The sequence below is a fragment of the Canis lupus genome, chromosome 25, assembly GCF_048164855.1.
Source record: "Canis lupus baileyi chromosome 25, mCanLup2.hap1, whole genome shotgun sequence".
Classification (NCBI taxonomy): Eukaryota; Metazoa; Chordata; class Mammalia; order Carnivora; family Canidae; genus Canis; species Canis lupus.
The window spans coordinates 33,037,839-33,061,931 of NC_132862.1; the positions used below are offsets into that span (position 1 = coordinate 33,037,839).

The following is a 24,093-nucleotide window of genomic DNA, read 5'->3' on the forward strand; positions in this document are numbered from 1 at the left end:
GAGAGTTGAGTGGTCACCTGGTGGCGTTTCCCCCCCATCCTTTTCTTGGGAGATGATAGTTCGTATATCTCAGTGTTGTCAGGAAGACTGAGACACATTTCTTTTTCTATTGCAAAGGTAAAATTGGAAAGTGAGAGAAGAGAAAGCAAGCACAGCATTTGATTCAGCCTTTGAAATCTTTTGGGTCCCGTGTAAAGGACACACATGCTAAGTCTGTCAGCCATGGCAGTGACACGTGCTTCAGATTGTGAGCTTATTCCACCCCCCCTCCCCCCCCCAAAAAAAATGCCTGTCTCTACCATTCCTTCTGAGCGCTGGGAAAGGATCCTACTTCTCCACACTTGGTTGTACCAGCTGTCGAATCAGTCACTCTGGTTATTAGTAAGCAGCAGGGAAATGTGTCTAGAAAAAAAGAAATTGACAGGAGACATAAAGAAGGACAGGTCCTATCTGAGGGGAAGGAGACACTTCAGAAATGAATAAGAGCAGGGCATTATCCTGTAATTCCTAGATGCTGGGCCCCTGGATAGAACCCCAGAACATGTGAGTGGTCTATCCTGACAGAGTAAAGATGCTATGGAAGGAGGAGCAGTGTTGCAACAGGAGACAAGTCTGCCCTAACATAGCAGCATCATGCCTGATGAGCAAATGAAAACCCTGATTTTGTGAATTTAATTCATGGCTAAGGAAAGGTGCATTCAAAATTTCTCCAGTGCATTGTGCTTTCCTTCACAAGAGAGGAAGAACCAGGGCCTGATCAGTCATCAATTTGAAAAGTGTGACAAAAGCCCCACCAAGGACCTTCCAGGAAGGGGATGTCTGGTAATTGCATTTGATGATCTGGGCATCTGCAGTTTTTTGGATGGATTCATTGTCATGAAGACCTGAAAGTGGCTAGCATAGTTTTCTCAAATCCGGAGGGGAATGAGGAAGAAGTGACAGCCCACGACTTATCGAATCAAATAGATTTTAGTATGCTGTAAATAATGAAGAATTGAATATTTAGAGCTTTCAAGAAAGCTCACTTTTCTGTGAATCTCTGATGGTTCCTTTTTATATATTGGATGCGCTATATAGTCCTTTGCAAGCAATAAGACTCCTGAATATCTGGGCCCAACACTCATGATTGGGCTTATCTGTGTCCCTCTTCCATATCCCCACTGTGCCCCAGTATACACTGCTCGTGATCCAGCAACATCAAATGACTGGGCTGCATGACTGGACATTCTCTAAATGTGACCATTTTTTTTTCATACTTTGTGTATCTGCATGGGCTGTTCTCACTAATGCTCCTCTATGAGTTTCCCTGGTGAATACATGAATGTCCTTTAAGGTCTGATTCAAGTGTCACCTCCTCATCATGGAGCCTTCTCTAACAATTCTAGGCAGAATTAGTCACTCCTATAGCCCTGTGTTCATATCTCCATTAACACTTAGATGTGTAAGCAGTTCAAATTTAAAAGTATTATCTGGGAGTGTCTGAGGCTGGGAATGTCTTTTGTAGCTATCCCAGGACTCCTTGTACAGAAGACTCGTACATGTTTTATTGAATGGAAATGTGGATGAATCAATAAAGATGGAAAGTGGGCTTGAGCATGGGGAGTGAAAAAGTGATTATTCAATTTAAAAAATTAAGTATGCTATCCTTCATGTGTGAAGGTGAATTTTCTGATTCATCAGCAGTAAAACATAAGCTTTGAGCTAGTTTTCAACGTTTGCTTTGTGTGCAGAGCATGTTCACATGGTCGTTTGCCCTATAATCAGTGACATACTTGGAAACGATTCCTCCCTGCCCTTTTCTCCTTTTCTACATACCATCAGTCAAACCCCAGTAACTCCTGCCTGGCCTCTAAGTTACATCAGTGTTTCCTCTTTGCTTCTGTTTTCACTGTCCTCATTAGCTTGTGCTTGGATTCCTAGAACAAGCTGCTCCATGTCTCTTTAATATCACAAAAAGTATTTTACCCACTATCAGATTTATAATTTTCAAATATCATTTTGATCATTTTGCTCATGTGATTAAAGACCTATGGGGAGTTCTTTTAGCCAAATTGAAATTTGGCATGGCAGTCCTCCTCCCTGGATATCAAATTACTGATCCCAAAACCTGACCTCATATTAACTTTCCAAAAGAGGTGGCTTTTCTAGGCAAACCCTTCTCTTTCCCATCCAGACAATGTGGTACATATGGCAGAAAGGATAATCTACTGGGAGGCAGGAGAACATGATGCTCTTCCCACCTTTGCTACTAATTAGCTGTGTTACGAGTCATTTTACCTTTCCAGGCTACTGTTTTCTCATTTGTAAAATAAAGTCTTAGAAGAGGTGCTTGCTCAGAAAGAATTTGGAAGAGTTGAACCCTATGTTCCTTCTGATTCTAAAATCCTTTGATTCTTTGATTTTATGAAGTATTAAGCCTCTGTGTTTCCTTCCAGCCCTACAATCAATGTAGTAGCATGGATAGGTTTTGAATCCAGAACCTTAGCTTCATCCCCAGCACACTCTCCTATACCAGCTGACTTAGCACCGGAACAGAAATGGAGAGTAAGGGCCTCTGTGTTAGCCTGCCTTTTGCATAGATCCACAAAATACTGGGAGCAGTCCTTTTTCAGATTAGTTTTAGTTTTTCATTCAGCCAAGGTTTTGATTCACTTGATAAAAAGAAATAAATGGGCCAGACTTGATTTTCTTTGATTGAAAAGATTTATTTTCTATTCTTCCTGCCTCAGCAAACACTAACCTGCAGGTATTCACAGTCTTATTACCCAATTCTGGGCTGTTGGAGTTTCTTGAATCTGCCCTCTTCCTCTTCTCAGGCCTAATTTTTGGTAGATCATTTACTTTTTAAGTAACCCACCTGAAGATGAATGGGGTCAAGGTCAGGATATGGGCCTCAAACTACTGCTTGTCAGCTTTTCTTATTTGATAGGATTCTACTAATGGAATTGTTTCCATGCCACAGTTGAATTTTTCTGGTATAACCACATAAACTCTGCCCTCCGCCACTTTTCTCCATCTCAGGGGAATGGTATGTGCATCCTTCCAGATGCATGTTTTAAAAAAGTGCAAGTCATCTTTGGTTTTTTCCTCTCCTTCACCCCTTAATCTAATAAATTTTCTAATCTTACTGGTTCTATAGTAAATATATTTCAAATAGCTCCACTTTTCCCCCATTTTCTCTACTTAAAGTCCTAGTTAAATCACACATACACACACACACACACACACACACAATTTTTTAATGTTTGTGTCTTCTTCAGACTAGACTATTAGCTCCATGTTGATAGCAATGCATTGGTCTCCCACACCATTGCATTTTAATGCTTAGCACTTTAATTGGCTTGGAGCAGGCACTCATTAAATATTCGTTGAATGAGTAAATTCACTTAAGCTAATTGTAAAATTAAGCTTTGGATTATCTATAGACTTGATTTCCTCTGGGCCTTTGGATTATCTATTTAAGACTTTGTTTCAGGTTCTATTCTTAGGTTCTTTATATTTTCAACAAATAGTGCAGTACCTACTCTGGGCACAGAGCTGTGCTTGGTGTGAAGGACAACACAACAGAAAAGACATGTTCTGATTTTCTTCAGAATTTGAGTTTAGTTGAAGCAAGGCCTTGCACACCCAGAAATGTTGAGTAAAAGTACAAGACCGAATATGAAGAAATGCCTCAAATAGATTGTACAGTTAATATGCTATGGTCAAGGAATGTTGTCTATGTAGGCTGAAGTTGCAACCTTGAAACATTGTGGAGGAATTAGAGGCAGTGGAACTTGACCTAGCCTTTGAGGAATGTGGAGTGTAGACGTCCAAGCACAGTGACATTTCTCTAATTGGGAATGATAGCATGAACAAAGATTTGGACTTGACACTTGACACTGAATGTTCACATGAGGGTTATCTTGGGATCAACTTGAGTGGAATTAGAGACAAGTGATGGTAAACAAGTGTGCGGGGAACAGTGGGGATAGAGTTGGGTTTTTTGAAAGACAACATGCTATAGTAGGAAAAAAGTACCATATTGGGAGTTGGCATCTCACTGTGTGACCTTAATCAAGTCATTTACTCTGTCTGAATCTCCTCCCCTCCCCCCCCCCCCCCCGCAAAAGAAAAATAGTGTGGTAAAGAGCATGCATCAGTAAAAGGTAGGGTTACATCAGCCTTTAGTTGTTCTATGTTATGTTTATGTAAAGGATTTGGATTAGACACCACTGGCATATCTGTCTGCTTTAGAATCTTTTATGAAACAGCCTATTTAGTTCTTGAATACCTGGCTTGGGCTGACTGAGTGTCACTACTACTACTGGTAAGTCATGAAAAACCCTGAAACTTAATGTCATTTGACTATATCCTGGGAGTAACCATAGGAAAGACTTGATGATGTGGTTATTTTAAGATAAATCTTATATGACTATATGAGGGAATGGGAAAAGCTTCCCAAAGGTGAGGAGACAAGTCAGACCTACTCCAAATGCAGGGTGAAAGGGCCAGGATGTTGGTGGTCTCAGGGATTGCAAAAGAATTTTGAAGTCCACTTCTTCAGGATATGGTAGTATCCTGTATAGGAATAATGAAGGAGATAAAATATTCAAAGCTCATTTTCAGTTTTGAGATAGAAAGGATGCTGATGGATCAATGGAAATTGAGAAGTTGAAGTGGGAACCTGTTTTTCACAGAAGATGTGTTAAATTCTGAGCTGAGGGCAGGACATGTTAGTGAAGATATCTCGAAGTGCCTACAGCTCTACAGTCTGGAATGTGAAGTTAGATTTGAAATTCATCAGCATAGTGTTGATACAACTGTCAGTGGCCAGCTGAGAAAAGATCAGTTCTCTCAGGAGAGGAGTATATAAAGAAAGTAAAGTGAGATTCCTACTGAGCCACCCAGAACAGTTGGAGGGAAGGAGGAGGCAGAAAATTCAGCAGAGGTCACAGGCCTGGTGAAGGTGGAGGGCCGATTGTGGTCAGCTCTGTCAGGGGCAGGTTACTGAAGTCTGAAGAAATGACTTCTAAGAAAGGAAAAGGGGTCAGTAGTGTCAAATGTTGTAGAGAGGGCAGACATTTGTGGACTATATATATCTTTTATTTCTTCTCTTATACCATTAACTACCATTAATCAGTGATTGATTCGTTTTTTGATTATTCAGGTCCATTGCCTAATTTTTAATCATTTTGTTATTTTTTTGAACAGGATAAAGAAAGAATTAAAGGGAAGAAAGGGATTTAAGCATTCTTCTCTATTACCAGGTATAGGAAAAGGTTGGTGGGGAAAGTGCTTAATACTCATTATTGGTAAAATAACATTGGGGCCCTTTGCACTCTATCAGAAGCCAGATGGATCTCTTGGTATCCTGGCCATTCTCTCTATTCTCTTTGTGGCTTTGGGCAAGTTACCTAAGCCCTCTGTACATCTTCAGCTGTAAAAACAGAGATAACACTTAAGGCTACGTCTTATTTTCATCTGGTCAAATGAGAATGAGTGCAAGGTTTTTTTGACCACAGGCCTGATACAAAGAAAGTGCTCATTGTTAACTTTTTTTTTTTTTTTTTACTATCCTTGCTCATTTTGATGTTAACAACAAAGAATTAAATGGAAAACTGTATTTATCAAGTGTACACATTGAAGATTGTATTTTCCTTTCTCATTTTTTTTCCCCAAGAGGGACGATTTCTTCCACTCAGATTTTTTAAGACCAAAATCTCTATGAAATCTGGACAGCTACCTCCTCCTGAATCTCCCTCATGATGGGCTCCCAGCATTGATTATTCTAAAGCATTAGTGAGGAATGCTGAGGAACAGGCCTGGAAATGCTACATGATAGGAGGAATGAAGTGATCTTAGGCTCTCTGTGTGAAGTGTTCTACTAATGTCGGAATGGGGAATCGTCCTGAAAGAAAAAAAAAATGTGTATTTATGAGAGCAAAGATGCATGTGCTGACAATTTAGATTTTTTGCCCAGAGATGCTGGCATTTTCTTTCTGGGGGCGGTTCTTATGTTTCCAACAGTGTTCCCACTGCATACCATGTTCTCTCCTCCTCCCACCCCCCTACCCATATGTCTTCCTCTTTGTCTCGCCCACCCTACTCCTGGTTTCTTTCTGTCTCTCTCTTCTCATAGGTTATTTCCCTTCAGTAACAAAATGAATCCTGTCATAGAAGATAGGATTACTTTCCCCAAACCCATTTGCCCTGTCTTAAATTGTTTCTTTTCTGAAAGTTCTACATACTCTGTTGTACTTTTCCCATGTTTCTTTTTCCTCTGATAATCCATTTGGCACCATTCTCTCTCCCTGGCTTCCCCAAGTGTCTTCCCTAATAGCTCTTCCTTTCTTCCTCTTCTAAGACTATCTCCCCATGAATTGGCTAGTCCCAGCCTAAGAATGATCTGGCCTTGGAAATCATCATCATTCAAAACTGAGGGCAGACAGGGAACCACACAAAAATGGAAGGGATAGAGGAATGAAGGTCTCAGAATGAGTTTGGACATGGGTAAAGGTGACCTGAACAGCCAGATGCAGCTGTAGGGATGGCAGTGAATTATTTGGGACAAAGAGTTATGATAGATGACATGACTCACTGGGAATAGTTTACATTAGCCCGCACTCCCATGCGGGAGGTAAATGTTAAGTTATTGTTAGCATGTTTTGGTTTCTTGTTTTGAAGCACAGGGTAGCTAGTGCCAAATAAATGACAGAAGAAAAAAATCATCAGTCTTAGACTTTAACCACATCACTGACTTCACCTCTTACTCAGATGGAGACGCTGTACCCCAGTGAAAATACCATTGGATTATGTTGTTTGATTTCTATGAAAAGACACTTATATATGTAGAGGTTTTACTGTTGGATGATGAGGGAGACAGGGTTTTTTTTTAATGCTTAAATAAATAACTGAAAATAGATAGATATTAGTTATATTAAAAAAATCCAGAAAAAGGATTGATGGGTAAGGTAAGTGATAGGTTATTTGGATATACTGACTAGAGTTATGCTAGTTTACAGGTGACTGTTGGTAATGGTAGCAATAGAAAATTATATTCTCTCCATCTAACTATCCATCCATTCAATTTTTATTGAGTGTTGGCTATGTGCATAACCAGCCCTAAGTGCTGTAGGAGGTCTACCAAGTTTACACTTGATTCCTGCTTCTAAGGAATTATCAATATTCTCAATATTGAAGCACCTACACAAAGAATGTATGAATTGGCTTCCTCCCTCCCTGGGCCTTTTCTCCACATTTCCTTTCTTAAAATCATCTCTGAACCCCCAAAATACAGCTCTGAGTGTCTCCTTAGGGATTGTCTTGAAATGCTAACAAGACAAAATGGTAGCTTGAAATTTTTTTTAAATTTGATTTTGCTGGGCAGCCCAGGTGGCTCAGCAGTTTAGCACCACCTTCAGCCCAGGGTGTGATCCTGGAGTCCCAGGTTCAAGTCCCACGTCGGGCTCCCTGTGTGGAGCCTGCTTCTCCCTCTGCCTGTGCCTCTGCCTCTCTCTATCTCTCTCTGTGTCTCTTGTGAATAAATAAATAAATAAAATCTTTAAAAATTTTTTGATTTTACTTTTATTTTTTAATGTGTATAGGAAACATTCTGATGCATGAGGACTCATAGACACTCTTTGGGGTGGTTGGTTGATGAAATATTAGAGAACTTTTGGACAGTGGTTCCCAAAAATTGGATCTAAAGAAATTTCCAGCCCTCAATATGTCTTCCCACTCATCCTGAAAAGTACATTGACTCTCATGCTCCAATATTAGGTCTACTCAACACACAATCCTGGGGCAGGGGTTGGGAATGGGGCGCTACTTAGTGTATTGTTCTTAGAGAACAACCTGAATCCCAGGCTGTTGAATGGAAACAAAATGATCACATTTAAGTCAGGTTGAAAAATCATTCATTCATTCATTCATTCACTATTCAACCACTGTTTACTCAGTGCCAATCATGCACCTAGTTTTGTAGGTAGAGATAGAAGACAAAGTCCTTAAAGGGCTCACAATTTCCAGTGACAGATGTGGCTGAGAAAACAGCTGAAATGCCACATGCTTTCAATTTTACATGAGCTTTACTTGTGATGGGACAGTAGGACTGACACATGAGAGTAGCTAAAGGCATGCTATCCCACGCCCAGGGGAAGAGGAACATGCAAAGGTAGGTTTCCATGGACCCCCATTTCTTACTTATGAACAGCTTTATATTTTGCCCCACAACACTGTTATTCAGAGCTGTTAATAGGAACGTGGTTTTCCTTTCCTAGCTTTTACCCAGAGCCCCTCCTATCCCCAGTAGTAATATCAGCACAAGATCTTCCTTTCTTGAGAAACAATGACTATCTGAGTCTGTATCCTTGTCACCATTTCACAAACTGCAGAAATAATGGATAAAACATTATGCTTTTAACAGGACTAATCACCATTTATTATTATAATAACAGGATTTATATGCTGCTTTCAGTTTTTAGGATACCCTCTCATATACCAGGTTGACTTTACAGAAAGGTGAAGGAACACACTGTGGTCTCACCGCTAATAAGGAAGCTCTAGAACCTGGATCATTTGAATCTAAAGTCCCAAAGGACTAGGTGCAGATCCTCACAATTCCAAATGTTTTTCTACACAGGCTTGGTAAAAGGAAGCTCTACCATGATGTTGTAAATCTACAGATCAATAGAAGAACTCATGGGGAACCACCATTGAAATGTAGCCTAGAGGTGAATACCCATGGTTGGAACCATGGTCATGGTATAGCAAATAATAACATTGAACTGGAAATTAGAAGACCTACATGCCAGCCCTCTCTCTGCCTTCTCCTGGCACAAGTCAGTTAGCTGCTTTGTGTCTTAGTTTCCTCTTCTATAAAATGAAGAGAATGAGTTAAATGGTCCCCACGGTTAAAAGCACGGACTTTGGAACCAGGTTGCCAGATTCAAATCCTGGCTCAGTCTGCAACTAGAAAGTTGCATGACTGAAGTTATTTCATCATTTCAAGCCCCAATTTTCTCTTCCCAGAAAATGGGGATAATAACTATACTTAACTTATAGAATTTTTAGGAGTATTAAATAAGTTAATTTTAAGTGATTAAACAATGTGGCTTAGGGTAAAGCCTGTTTCTTGAATTAAAAAGTCAGTCCCTTCAGCTCCACAGTACTAGAGGTCTTAAAGTTTAGTTATCACTGGAAGCGGAGAAAGAATGTATAGTTTACAAAGGACTTGTTTAGAAGGAGAGTACTGAGATGGCAAAGTGTTACAATGAATTCAGCAGGAAACTCAAAAAAGGGATAGAGTAAAAATTTGCTATCTCATTGACATGGGTGGATATTTATGGCAAAGATCTTAGGGAAGTAATGAGAGGTAGTGTCATGCTCTGGGCCTTCCAGACACAAAGCAGAACAACTGAGGATGTGCAAAAAAACTCAGGCTGGTCCAGTTGTCTGGGATGTCATTGTAGAGTTGATTTTGTAGTTGACAGCAGCTGGTTTGTTTATCTGCCCATTCCCCATTCTTGAAGGCCACCCTTATTCAGGGCTCCCCTATCCTGATGCTGTCAGAACTCAAGGTCCAGTGAAGTTTGTATTTTTCTTCCAGCCATTGGGCCCTCTTTCCTGGACATTGCTTCACATGCACTTGCTTGGCAGTCATTACTAGCTAAATAGAGGGAAAATGAAAATATTCTATTTACCAGCATTCCAGTTCTATGACGTTTCCCCACATAATGGTCTATCAAAATAAATCCCAGCTATAAGACGGCAGAAGCCTGTGGGTGTCTGTGTATCTGATCTGATCGGTTTTCCTCATTCTTGATCAAGTCCTGTCTCTTGCTCGTGCTGGGGCACAACCTGTAGTTCCTAGCTGTCAGTTTAGCTTCAGAAATGGTTGTTTAAAACAGGGACCCTAAGCCTTGGCTTCCTCATCTGTGTGACAGGAGAACACTTGCAAATGTAGTGTGATGATTAAATAAAATGAAAAGTCTGAACTCCTCAGCTACAGCACTGCCCTCTTCCACCTTACTCCTCCCCTTCCCTGTCACCTGCCCACCCTCCTCCCCACAATCCTGCCAGCTCCTTTCCTCTTCTTCTTCCTTTCTTCCTTGTATTTAAAGTGACACAGTTTAGTGACTAATTCCTCATCTGCTCTATGATTTCCCCAGAAGGGGATCTGATCCCTCCAGGGGACACTATTGTCCTGAGGCTATATAGTGACAATGGAGGAAAACAGTGTATGGGGAAATGAGAAGCAGAGTCATGCCCAGGGAAGAGTGTGTTCAGAGGGGCATCTGGTAGGCACAGAGCAAAGAAAGATTGCAGTGGCTATATTTACATTATTGTTCTGTCTCAAGGATATGTTTGGCCTTAACTGCCATCTTAATTTACTAAGGTGATGGGAGAAGAAGAAAGGAGGAACTTACCATCTCTTGAGAACCCACTTAGACATTATACTAGAATGCATTAACTTAGGCAGTGATTTTTGGAGTCCATGGTAGGGCCAGGAGCAGTCTCAGCATTCTTTAGCTTGCTTATAATTTCTGTTCCTTACAAATAGCTCCTCTTAGCCTTGGCACAAGAAGTTTCTATGGGAAACAAACTTTGGGATCAGAAATTTGGGACAAGGGGACTGAAGTAGGGAAAGAAAGAAGGACAAAGCAAAGAGCTCTACTGAGCTGGTAGCCCCGTGGGTGGCTGATGCTTGATCCCACCAGGTGTTTCTAGGAGAGCAGATCAGTCAGAGAACCAGTTCTCTGCCTCACGCAGTTCTTTCGGTCTAACACTGCCACCTCCCTAATACTTTGGCCCCTTTTGCAATCTTTTACTAACATCATTCCATCATCCACTGACTCCTTCACAAGGTGACCAACCCATTAACATGTTAGGAGTGCCTCTAGGAGTCTTTGCCAGACCTTTGACCCTTAATTCACAGGAAAGTACTCCCAGGCCAATAAATTCTATATCCCGCTCTCACTCCCTCAAAATCTGCTCCCATGTGTGCTCCCTGCTTTCTGCAGGGATCTATATAGGCCAGGGCTCTCCATTGCAATTCCTTCATATGTAAGCTGTTTCTTACTAGCTATTTGCCTCCTGCCAGGAGCTGTGTTTTCCAGCTGTACTTGTGCATGACCTGACTCTAGTTATTGGCCTGTAGGGAATGAAGGGAGACGGGGATTGTATCTGGAAGGACAGGAGTCCTACTGAAAGGCACACTGGTCTTTGCACACTGTCTAAGATGGTTTGACATCTGTTTGTTTGTTTCTTCTGGCAATGGGGGAGGAGCTTCTCTTGGCACCTTGGAGGTTTTGGGAAAAACAAGTCTTCCCTCATTGTGTACCCAAATGTCCCCCTGTGGGTCTCAGGCTCCCCTTCTTTTCCAATTAGGGTTTTCACATAGGAGATATTCCAAATTGTGCTTTGAGTCTCTTTTGCAGTATTGTCACTGCTCCAGGTAGTTCCTGGGTCTGGTTTTCTGCAGTCTGCCCTGTGGCCACAGGAGATGCAAGTATCCTTAAACAGGACCTGGAAGACTCTGGATTTCACAGAATACCTCTAGTTGACAGTTGGCTAACTTGACCCTTACAGTTTCTTTTTTTCAAGACTTGCAGATATTTCACAGAGCCTCATGCAACAGGATACATCACCCTCTGCCTCCACTTCACCCCAGTCCATCACAGTTGAGAGTCTTAGTATTCCTGGTGCTGACGCATGCTAGGAGTTACCACTACCCAATTCACATCCAGCAGTGGGGTCTTTGTTGAAGCTACTCCTATGAATAATCTTACCCTGAGTTCTCTTGAAGGTAGAGCCTTAGGTAAAGACTTCTGTGTAGGTAGGGTTTTTTGTTTGTTTGTTTGTTTTGGTTTGTTTTAAATGATTCAAAAGGAAATAGGAGTTGGGGACCAGAAAAATGCAACAGGGAAGGAGAGAAAATTGATACAAGGATACATTATTGGGTTGAGCATTGCTGAGGGCAAGTGATCCTTCATCCTGTCAGAATCCTCTAAGAAGTCTTTAAAAATGCGTTTTAGAACTGTGTACTGAAAGACAACAGGGGGAAGCATTTATTTTTCTGCTCCCATTTACTCTCCCACACTTCTAGATTGCATCTAGTAGTACGCATCATGGCAGCAGGGAAGCCCCAGGGCAAGAAGCCAGAGCTGGACAGGATGTGCCTGAGAGGAGGCACCATGTGAAGCTGGCTGAAGCCTGAGCACAAATGGTCCCCTTGTCCATGACTAGAAGAGTGGGGGGTGGGGGGACTTGAAAGGGGGCACCACTTGGTGCTCATGCTCAGCCTCCGTGAAACCAGCCGCCTACTTCATGTCTGCCTTGAAGCAGTTCAGCAACTCGGTTTCTCTCCAGGCTTTGGGAGCATAGCCATGAGGACGGTGGATCTCGAATTGTGACTTGGTCCCACCCAGCTCCCGCTACATTTCCTACTACGTTCACTTTCTCCCACTCCAAAATAACTTCACACTCTCTCTTCTCACTTCAGACCTAAGGATCTTCTCTAACTAGCACTCTCTGCTGGTGAATCTGCCTTCTCATTCATTGAGAAAACGAATTATTTTTCCAGGAACTTCTTCATTTTTGTACTACCAAATCTCCCAGCCTACCTACATTGGTACCATTCAGATAATGACCAGAAATGCCAGCGTGGCTTTGGCTTTGCTAGAAACCCTGAACTTGGTAGTATGGTGGTCTCCTATTCAAGTGCCACTGTGTCCCCTCCTTTTTTTTTTTTTTTTTTACTATTTTACTTTTCTCATCATGATAAGTATACTGTTTAATAACCATTCTCTATTTCCCCCACACACCTTCCCTCTGATAACCGTTAGTTAAGAGTCCATTTTGTGGTGTGTCTCTTTTTTTCCTTTGCTTATTTGTTTTGTTTCTTAAGTTCCACGTGTGAGTGAGGTCATATGGTATTTGTCTTACTCTGTGTCGCTTCTTATAGTAATATGGTGGTACACCAGACCGTTACTGTCATTTGTTTGTTAGGAAGGGTTTTTCCTGGTTAAAGTGCCATATGAAAACAAATACTTGTTAAAATTTATTGGAGAATTTAGACACTTTGCCTAAAAAGGAGCTATGTCCAAGCTTTGGAATTTATAGCAAAATGATTTATTGACACTTGTTTGATTAGCGTGAACAAGTGGATTAAGGTGTAGGTCTACACCTGAGTGTTCATTTGAATGGAAGAAAGCAAACAAATACCATATATGAGTGACAGGATGCACTGGGCACATATTTAAACAGAGGATTGATTCAGGAAGTGAGTGGATCAGTGTGCAGGAGGTTGCTGGGAGCTAGGAGTGGTGAGTTGTATGCAGGAGTGACAGTCTCCCCTATTGGATGGTGGGTGTAGGTTAGCTTCTGGCTCTGGAAATGGAAGAAGATGAGTGATGATGGGTGATAGTACATCTGGAAGTGATTTCAGTGAGGGACTAGTTGGGGAGGATTTGTGCATGTGAAAACAGGTGTGTGGGTGAATGGTGGCTTCTAATATCATGAGTAGTTGAGACTGAGCATGTGTCTGAGCAAAGTAGGCAGGGCAGTACTCTTGTATAATTTAGAGTGGGAGGCTTGGTAGATAAGGGATTTTTTGTCATCATGCATGTGTCTGAACTGGAGAGAGATGGGTACTCATTGAAGCCTGTTTTCTCCTCTCTTTCCACTTATGGCATGAAGGGAACCAGTGACTCTACCCCCTTTTAAAATGAAATACACCAAAGCCACATAATCAGTGATAGCCCTGTGTTGCATTAACATTCTCCTCTTTACACTACTTAACCTCATGTGACAGAGTTTGACTACAAAGGGTGTCATGTAGTTGCCAAAAGGGGCATTGGATCCTCTTTAGAAGCTGCTATGAAGGCAACATTATAGTTCCTCTTATTTACATTTTTGCCATCTCTAGTCCCATGGGATACTCCTAGAGAAGCTTTCTAACACCATAAAATGCTGTAGGGCAAAGCAAGTGATGTACACTTGGGTATAAGCCAGCAGCAACTCCTACTTCTCCCCCCACACCTTACCTATTCATCAGTGAAACCACCTTGTTCCGGGTGTTTGCCCCTTTTTCCTTGGCACTTCCTGCTTAGCACCTGAAAGCTTGTGTGGACTTTTACAGCTGTGATTCTCTCCTTAAAATACTCTTCATTGAGTTTCTTGAATGATCAGCCTGAGAGGCTTTGTCTCCTTACTTTAAGAATGAAAAGGAGGGCAGCCTGGGTGGCTCAGCAGTTTAGCGCCGCCTTCAGCTGGGGGGCCTGATCCCGGAGACCTGCAATGGAAGTCCCACATCAGGCTCCCTGCATGGAGCCTGCTTCTCCCTCTGCCTGTGCCTCTGCCTCTCTCTCTCTCTGTATCTCTCATTAATAAATAAATAAAATCTTAAAAAAAAAAAAAAGAGTGAAAAGGAGGAGGAAGAGCAACGTGTGTGGCCCACAGGTGACAAAGGTGTTCTGGGAACTGATGCTCCCTCCCCATTCTTTTAGAGAAGTATACAGGAGGTGCCACAGCTGAATCTCCATCTGGTGGAAGACAGAGAGTGTGTGTGTGTGTGTGTGTGTGAGATGGGGGGGGCGGGGCGTCCTAGAGGAAGGCATTGGGGTGGGGGTGGGGGACCATGTAAAGCATAAAGAGGAAGTGGTTGCTCGTAAGAGACCAAAGACTTTCCTTCCATAAGGAGAAGCAGGAAATCATCATTATAGATTCAAGAGACAAAGCAGGTCATGGAAGAGAGAAGAGAAGAGGAAAGACGGGACAGAAAAAAATAAGGAAGTGACCCAAGAGTGCCCCTGTGCTCCCTCTGGGATTTGCCGACTTTTATTTACTCTAAAGGAAACTGTGGCCATAGGGGAAGCTACCTCCAGGGACAAAGAGATAGTGATTTGTAGAAAAAGGACAAGTTTGTTTTACACTTTGGACTCCCACCCACTGCTGGACTGTGCTTTCACCTCCACCTCCTGTGCTTTTTGTATTTTTTAGTTTTGATTTAGGACAGTGAAGGCATAGGTAGAGAGGTTTCTGAGAGATCGGAAATCCTTAAGAATAAGCTGACCATATGTTATAGTTTTGAAAAAAGGAGTGGTTCTTGTGGGTTTTCTCACTTTTGCTTCATTATCATCCAACACATATTTATGGAATGCCTACTGGGTTCAGATGATGTGCCAGGAGCACTACTGTACCAGCTACAGTGTTGGGCACATTTATAAAGATACCATATTTAGTTGTGATGCCTTGATGTCAGTTGTTGTTCTACCATTTTGCAGAGGAGAAAACTGAGGCTAACTCAGAAACTTGCCCAAGGACTGGCAATGGCAATAGCATTCCAAGCAGAGCTTTCTGAGTTTAACTCTAATGATCTTTGCTTTTATCTTAAATCAGAATTTTGTTTTATCACCAGGAATTGCCATGCTCTGCCTATTTTCTGAGCTGCAGTATGTTTTAGAGTCAGCCAGACCTTGTTTGAATCCCAGATCTACCTACTACCTATTTAACTTGTATAAAACTATCATACCTCAGCTTTACCAGTTGCAAAAAAGAGATATTAATTCCTTCTTTCAAGGATTTCTATGATGTTTGAGTCATTATGAAAATATACACATATATACAGATACATCTATTATCTTTATATGTATATATATATTATATAGCCTAATATAATGCATAATATGCTTCTTAGATAAGAAATGCTAGCCCTCTTTCCCTTGTCCCTCCTTCAGATGAAATTCACTCTTGTTTTCTATGTTTGTGCAAAATTTAGTATTTTTATGTAGTTTCTCATTCTTGTGATCAAAGAACCAAGCTTTTGAGTATTTAGTCCCATCAGAATAGACACAGTACTCTGATGTGATGAATAGGAAGGACTGTCTCAGTGACAAAGGCCAAAGATGGAAAACTAACACCACTGCGTGTGGACAGAACAGGAGTAGAATGATAGGGATGCTTGACAGTTCTAAATCCTGCTCTATTTTGTGTTGTCTTAAAAGAATATTCTATGGCATTCATCCCCATAGGACAGATTAGTCCTTCACCTAAAACTGTAAGAACAGAGAATTTCTTTCATTGAAAGCATTTCTTTCTTTCTACCTTTCTTTTCCACCTTCATCCCATACCCTTGTCTTTCATCCTTGAAATTTCAGCATCGATCTCTTATGTAGTACTGCTTCTCACTGCATTGTCTTCCAAAGCATGTCCTGTTTCATCTACCTTCATCTGCTGTGACAGCAAAGCCGGTGGCCTGTTCAACCATGGTCCCTCTGAAAGGGTAAGATATTGAACATTAGAAAAACCTTGGGTAAGGTGCTGTTGTCTGATTGTTATGGACCTTTCCATATCAGACACTCAGAGTAGTATTGGCTCACAGCATGGCCATTTTTTTAGTATATATATATATATATATATATATATATATATTTAATTCCGGTGTAGTTAGTAGTTAACCTACAATGTTATATTAGTATATTAGTTTCAGGTATATGATATAGCGGTTCAACAGTTCCATGTATTAGTGTGAGTCAAGATAAGTGTATCCATAATACCATCCTCATAGTGCCTGTATTACCCATCCCCTCTCCCCCCTCATAACCATCAGTTCATTCTCTATAGCTAAGAGTCTTTTTTTGTTTGTCTCTTTTTCCCTCCCTTTATTCACTTGTTTAATTTCTTAAGTTCTACAGATGAGTCAAATCATGTTACTTAAGCCCCATGTCCTTCATGAAGTCTTCACCTCCCCACACTGTGCTCTCTTGTCTCTAAACTTACACAGTATTTGTTGCCTGTTGCATCACCCTAGTCTTCATTTAATCAAGGGATATTTATTAAGAGGTTGCTCCATTCAAAACTTTATATTAGGTTTGCTGTAGATACAGCAGTAAATTAGATATTCTTATTCCCGGGAGTTTTCAACCTGGCGGTGGCTTAGTTACCTGCCATCTATTAATACCTTAGTTGTAGTTTTGTTTTGTTTTGTTTTGTTTTTTGTAACTCTGCAGAGAGGATTGTGTGACTGTCCAAGCTACATCACTTTGGACTCAGATCATTATGGACAGGTTAATGACTTAGGAATAAATATTTTAGGGGAAGTAAGTGAACACTGGAAGGAACACACCTCCATTACCACTTCGCATAGGGATCAAATTCTTTTCTTCCATAAATCTTCTGGCTAAAATAGACATGAAAATTATAATGTCTTTAAAAAAACTTGCTCTATGACATCATTGTGACCAAGTTGTTTTTGCTTTGTCATCAAGGGGTCATTTTTGCAATATACTTCTGGAGCTCATATAGTCTTGTATTGCTCACTTGAAAGAGCAGCATTCAGTTTTCCCTGAGACAGTTCTTTTAGAACATAAGCATAGAATGTGACTTTACCTGTGTAATAAATATTCTAATAAGCAGAGAAATAGAGTTCAAGGAGCCATTTGTTCATTTGCTCACTTACTTGTGCATTCATTCATTTTACAGTCATGTAGGTATTCATTCAAAACCTTTACTAAATGTTGATTGCACGTTTCTTGTCTTGAAGGATGAAGAAAAAAAGACAGTTCTTTCTCTTTTTTTAAGATTTTATTTATTTGAGAGGGAGAGCAAGAGAGCGAGAGAGCAAGAGAGAGAGAGAGCGAGCATGAGCAGGGTGAGAGAAGCAGGCTCTCCACTGAGCAGGAAGCCCCATGTGGGGCTTAATTCAGGGACTCCAGGATCATGACTTGAGCCAAAGGCAGATGCTTAACCGACTGAGCCACCCAGGCACCCCCAAAGACAATTCTTTAACCTTCTATGCATGACTATTTCGGAATAGTCCAATATTATTAAGAACTTTGGTAGTCATTTTATTCTAACCAGAAAGAATAATATTTCACAGTGAAATAATGTAATAAGTTTAACTTCAATGCTGTTAGCTAGACTTTTGGAATTCACTTTCTGCCACATCTATATTCTAGAAGTGGTGAGTATTACCTCGGGAGTGATAGCCGAGAGGGTTCAGAAAAGTGAATGAATGAATATACATACATAGTAATTATTCTCAGAATAACTCTCAGGTCACTCTATCCAGTCATTTAAAAATTTTTTTGCTTAGTCTTTTTAGTAAGCATCATTGTCTCCATTACTATAACCATCATAACCTCCACTACCATTCAGTATTTAGCACTGTAAGACCCATAGTACACCAGCAATGCTCTAGGTATGATGAAGGAGAATGTTTGTCAAAAAGATTAGACCATTATCTTCAGGAGCTTGGCACCTAATTTAATCAATAATGTGGCTATAATGCATAGAAACATATTTCTTAGAATTCTGAAGTCTCTTGGAGAAAACTCTTTAATTTGGTTCTTCAAAGAATTAGATGCTTTATGTCAGAAATATATTCCCAGAACATTTGATCTTCTAGTTTATCTTACTCATTTTGAGGTAGATGGAAGGCTGGGTACCCTTGGGCTTGAGATTAAGGAGCAGCATCAATACTATTCATCAAAGTTTAGAACCCATAGAATGCTTAGGACTCAGCAGGACTCTGTGGAATGGGGATATTTTATGGATAAGATATGACCTCCTTTTTGAAGAGCTTCAGGTCTAGGTGAACTTAAATCATAAGCATAGAAACATAATTTCTTAGAATTCCCAAATCCCTAAAGAAACTATTTCTCTCCAGTTTCTGTAAAGAAAGAACTATTCTTTGTTTAAAAATCTTCTCCATATCAAGCCTTTGTCATGGACTACCTTTTTCCCCACCATATCAGAGGAGGCATTTTACTGAATAGATCTGCTTTCCTCCTGTTTGCTGGAAGTTATTAAAAGAGCTGACTGCAAACAGATTTTTGCTGCCTGAGTGTGGACTTACATCAGGTAGCACCCAATAAGACTTGACAAGCTGACATCTCTTATCCATCAACAGTGATGGGGTGGGGAGGGCAACAGGATGGAGAGAATCTTATTCTCACCTACTTTCTGAGAGACAGAGTGGTTGAGTGATATAGGATACATTTTTAGAATCTATTTAATTTCTGAGTTGGAGTTTTAGAGATTTTGTTTATGGAATATAGGGCTAGAGACAATACCCAGCTTGTTAATGCTAAACAGAAGCTGAAAATTACATACCCTTTAGGTCACAAAGGAGCGGTAAGATGAGTCCTTTGGAGGAAGGAAAATATCCTTACAAAACTCTAATAACAGAGCATCTTGAAAACTCCAGCCAGGCAGCCTAACAGCTCTGTGTGATTGGTAATGATGTCAAGCTTTTGTTCAGAAGAAGGAAGGATCTTGTAAATCCAGATTTCCAAATGTGTAAGCTTTATAGCACCCACTTTTGCCCCATCCTCTTTTTTTCTTAAACATTGGTGACAGTGATTTTTTTAAAAAAAGGAAAAGTAGCAAAAACTACAGCCAGATTATGAGTTGTTCACTTACAGAATTTTCATTTTACATGTAGAATGAAATATGGACACATGTGACTTCTTGTTCTATTAAGAGTATGTTACAAACACTGATGGCTCATTCCTAGGAAAGAAGTAATTGTTGGCTGCCTTTTCATTGGAAGAATATGAATATTGAATTCTGCTTAGATAATTTTCAGGATAATTAGATTCTATGATTCTGTTGGAAAGGAGCTGGTGCCACTTTAGTGGGGGAAATCATACGTTTGTCTTATGTAAGCTGGGGATCTCTTAAATATGTGAGGTCTGAACCATTAAGGTCAATGTTCTTTGAAGATCACTTGCTAAAATTATTAGGAATAATAGGAATGGAGATTTGGGGGAATGAAATCATCAATGTCTGCTAATTATGATTGCTACAAGTATAAAAGTAAGCACATCAAATGGACTGAGAGTGGGAGTAAAAAAAAATCATGTTATTAATGTAGAATGCCTTTCAACCAAAGATGTTAAAAGAAGCACCCAATATTTCTCAAATTTATTGTGAATGTTTTCTATCTTGTTGATTACCTGTTATACTTTTAAAAATTATATTCTATCTTACTCTAGCTGGTAAGCATCTTGAAGAGAAGACTATATGCTATTTTGGATTTCTTATGCTACTTAGCACCTTGCCTTGCACACAGATATGGTCACTTATTGAAGTGAAATAAATTGAAATGAAGAAATATTTATAGTATAACATATCCCGAATGTAAATTAAGCACCAAGAGAAGTTATGTCCAAGAACTGTTTGAAGATGTAAAGGTGGCTAGAACTTTGGGAGATAATGATCATATTAACTTAGGATTTAAAATTTTGAAGTTAGAAAACATATGCCCTATACTTTTGAAAAAATATTTCAAAAGTCAATAGAAAAGACTGGCTTGACTTGATTTTCAGAGACTAACATATCATCTAAAGATAAGATTCTAATGAAAACAAAGCACACTAAATATTTCAGCGTATCTTTTAGATGTGTATTCAGTGACTTTTGACAAATGCTTTCATGGGTATAACCCACACCCCTATCAAAATATAGAATATTTTAGTTGCCAGATTTGTCTCATGCCACTTCCTAGTCAATTTCTTACCTACCACTACTATCCCTATCACACAAAGGTAACCATTATCTGATTTCTTTCACTATAAATTTTTTCTGTCTCAGAACTTCAAATAAATGCAGTTATGTGACATGTACTCTTTTGTGTCTGGCATCCTTTTAACATAATGTTCTGAGATTCAACCATCTTTTTGCATTTATCAATAGTTCTGTTTTTAGGCTAATATTCCATGGTATAAGTATATTAGAGTATGTTATTTTCTGTTGATGAACGTTTGAGTTGTTTCTAGTTTTGGCTATCATGAATAAAAACACTGTCAACATTTTCATTCATATCCTTTTGTGGACATATGTTCTCATTTCTCTTGGGTAAATACCCAGGGGTAGAATTGTTGGGTCATAGGATAAGTATATATTTAACTTTGTAAGATATAGCCAAGCCATTTTTCAAGGTGGTTGTATAATTTTACATTTCCACTGTAAATATAGAAGTGTTTCAGCCGACAGAGGGAATATGATACAGGAAATTAGAAGGCTGAAAGAACAAAAAGGGAATAGTGAAAAGTAATTCCTTTAGAAACAGCTCTAATTCCTGGATCTAGGGTTGTGGTTATCAGAACTTAGAAGCTTAGAGAAGGCACCATGGTGCCACCTAAATCTGGTATGGTACTTAGAGCTCCAAGGAGGAAATACCTTTAAGTGACTGACTCTTCTACCACTGACATTCTGGTCACTGCTTCCATTTGGTGGGTATTTTTTATTTTGGCTATTCAGTGCTAAAATTTCCATTTGATTTCTATTTTAACTTTTGTTTCAAGAGTGTTCTTGATTGCCTATTTGAGAATTTTTATAACAGCTGCTCTAAAATCTTTCAACATCTGTGTCATCACATTGTTGGTATCTGTTGATTGTCTTTTTCCATATAAGTTGAGGTCTTCATGGTATTCATGCGTATTATGAGTCACTTTAGATTGTATTCAGATATTTGGAATATTATAAGATTCTGAGCCTTGCTAAGTTTGGTGTTGCTTTGAATCTGGTGTTCTTCCCAATATGCATGATGATATTTGATTTTCAGAAACCTCAAATAGCTATTTCACCCCTTCTGTCTAGGTTTTATAGTTGTGTTTAGTGGGAAAGAAAAGTGGGCATTTGTTTCATTTTACCTGGAACCAGAACCAGTAAGCTTGAATTTCAAAAGCCTACATTCACAGGCTAAAAGAAAACTCACATTCATTTATGTATCTAAATTTATTATTTACTGTCTGGTTGCCACCATTAGAATTTAAGCTTCACAAGAGCTTTTTCTTTGTTATGTTACCAGTGTGTGTCAAGTACTCAGAACAGTGTCTGGAAAAATAAATATCAAAGGCATTCAATAAATATTTTGGAATGAATGAAAAACAATCTGACAAACAAGGAATAATAGCAATATTGCTAGAAGATAATTAGAATGACCAATACTTGTGACCTTATATAAGTTGATTAACCTCTCTATTGTGGATCAGTGTCTTCTTTTGTATAATGGGAAAATAACATTTATTTCATAAGGGAAAATATAGAAAGCATTTATTTAGCATATTGTAGGTGATTAAAAACATAGATTCAATATTTTTTCTCTGCTCCTCTTCAGATGCAGAGACAGTAAAGATAACAAGATTTGGAGAAAAAAGAATAACCAAAAGAAGGGACCATTTCACAGGGCTGTTGATTTTGTGTAAGTGGACAAACGAAAGCAGAAATACTCCATTCCTATTTTCCTTCCATCTTTTCTATTAAGAAAAATGATCTTCAAATAGAAAAGGATAATATCATAGACCTTGAGGTTATATGGGCTTCACAGGTGACTTTTCTTAACCTTCCTCAAGTTAAGCCCAGTTTACTCTGTAAAGTGGGAGTAATAGTACTCCCACAGAGCTGTTTTACATGTGGCAGGATAAAAATCATGGGACACATAGACTTTCCTTATTCCCCAACCTGTCACAGAGAATCTTATAATTGCCAGCTCAATTCCAAAACCAATTCTAATGGGCTGTGGTACATTGGCAACCTTATTAATTTTGCTACTGTTGACCTTTGATCTGGTAAATTTGGACTAAGTTTGGACACAACTAGACTGAGTTTGACACAACTCTGCCTGCTGAATCTCTGCCTACTCAGCCTTACTCCTGCTGTATAAAGCCTGGGTCTCCTTGGTGTCTGCAGACCAAAACACCACATCCATCAGTTTTGTAGCTTTGCTTGGGAACTCAGCTTGGATCCACACCAGAGAAACTCTGTACCAGAGCTCTGTGGGGGACCCAGAAGCCTGTTCCTCTCACCCAATAACCTTGCTCAATATTATACTTGTTACCAATTCTCAGTGCATCATTTCTTAACTGGAGAGTTTTATCTTCTTCATTCCTTCTTTTCAGGTATTGAATAGAAATATCATCCCCCCCACCCACCAAATTTCCAAAAACCTAAATCAGTCCATTTTTTTTTCACTCTACTGTCCACCAGGCATCCACATTTTATATATTTTCCTTCTCCATCTAGCCCATGCACTGCACCAAATAGGTGACTCTTAATCATAGGAAACAAACTGAGAGTTGCTGGAGGGGAGAGGGTACCTGGGTGATGGACACTAAGGAAGATATGTGATACAGTGGGCCCTGGGTATTATATAAGACTGATGAATCACTGAACTCTACCTCTGAAATTCATAATGCATTATATGTTAATTAATTGAATTTAAATAAACAAACAAATAAACAAATATCACCATCAGTTTGCAACAAAATGTAGAAAGACATAATGTCAGAATAAGGAAACCCCTGAGACTGAATAAATTATTAAAAAGTGACCCCAGGGATCCCTGGGTGGCGCAGCGGTTTGGTCCCTGCCTTTGGCCCAGGGCACGATCCTGGAGACCCGGGATCGAATCCCACATCAGGCTCCCGGTGCATGGAGCCTGCTTCTCCCTCTGCCTATGTCTCTGCCTCTCTCTCTCTCTCTCTGTGACTACCATAAATAAATAAAAATTAAAAAAAAAGAAAATAAAAAGTGACCCCAAAAAGCCCATGCCTTAATTGTCCACTGATAAAACACTAACTTTTCTTTAGATAGCTGCAACATTCTAAGAACTGTGGGGAGGTGATATTAATGCCTTGGAAACTATATAAATATATTTCCAGTGGATATCTCAGAGTAGCTGCAGCTCTTTGGTGTCATAACTGTTGAATTCAGGGAGAAGATGTAGGGATTGAATATGGAAAGGGGGTCAGAAGTTTCTCCAGAGTCACAGACCATTATTTAAAATATGTTCTTCACAGAGTGTGAGGAGGCCTGCTTAACTGGCTATTATCCGGTATGGAGATTTTCCAAGTTGTCACCTGATGCTAGGGTAAATCTACTGTTTTCCTTTGAGTAAATCTCTTTAGGATGTAAAAAGACTACAAGGCTGTTGTTAATAGGGTGAGAGGTGACCAGATTGATATTGGTAGTTTCTTCAGGAATGAAAGCAAAATGAGACTTCCATTTACCATCTCAGGAGGGAAACCTGCTAAGGAGCCAAACCAAAACCATAGGGACATTTTCATTTTTATTATAATCTGTGTTTTAAAAATTAATTCCCACTTA

At 39.7% G+C, this 24,093-nt stretch overlaps 1 protein-coding gene across 12 annotated transcripts in view; it reads left to right on the forward strand.

Annotated features, from left to right (window-relative positions):
* The window catches only part of GRIN2B (glutamate ionotropic receptor NMDA type subunit 2B), a 502,860-nt gene that overhangs the window by 323,280 nt on the left and 155,487 nt on the right, over positions 1-24,093 (forward strand). For 11 of the 12 annotated variants that reach the window (XM_072798946.1, XM_072798943.1, XM_072798951.1 and 8 more), the window contains one exon: positions 22,106-22,189. The exons of the other annotated variant lie outside the window; for it this stretch is intronic. In XM_072798946.1, coding sequence (XP_072655047.1) covers positions 22,106-22,189 — 84 coding nt within the window. The remainder of the gene's footprint in view (positions 1-22,105; positions 22,190-24,093) is intronic. 12 annotated transcript variants of the gene reach the window in all.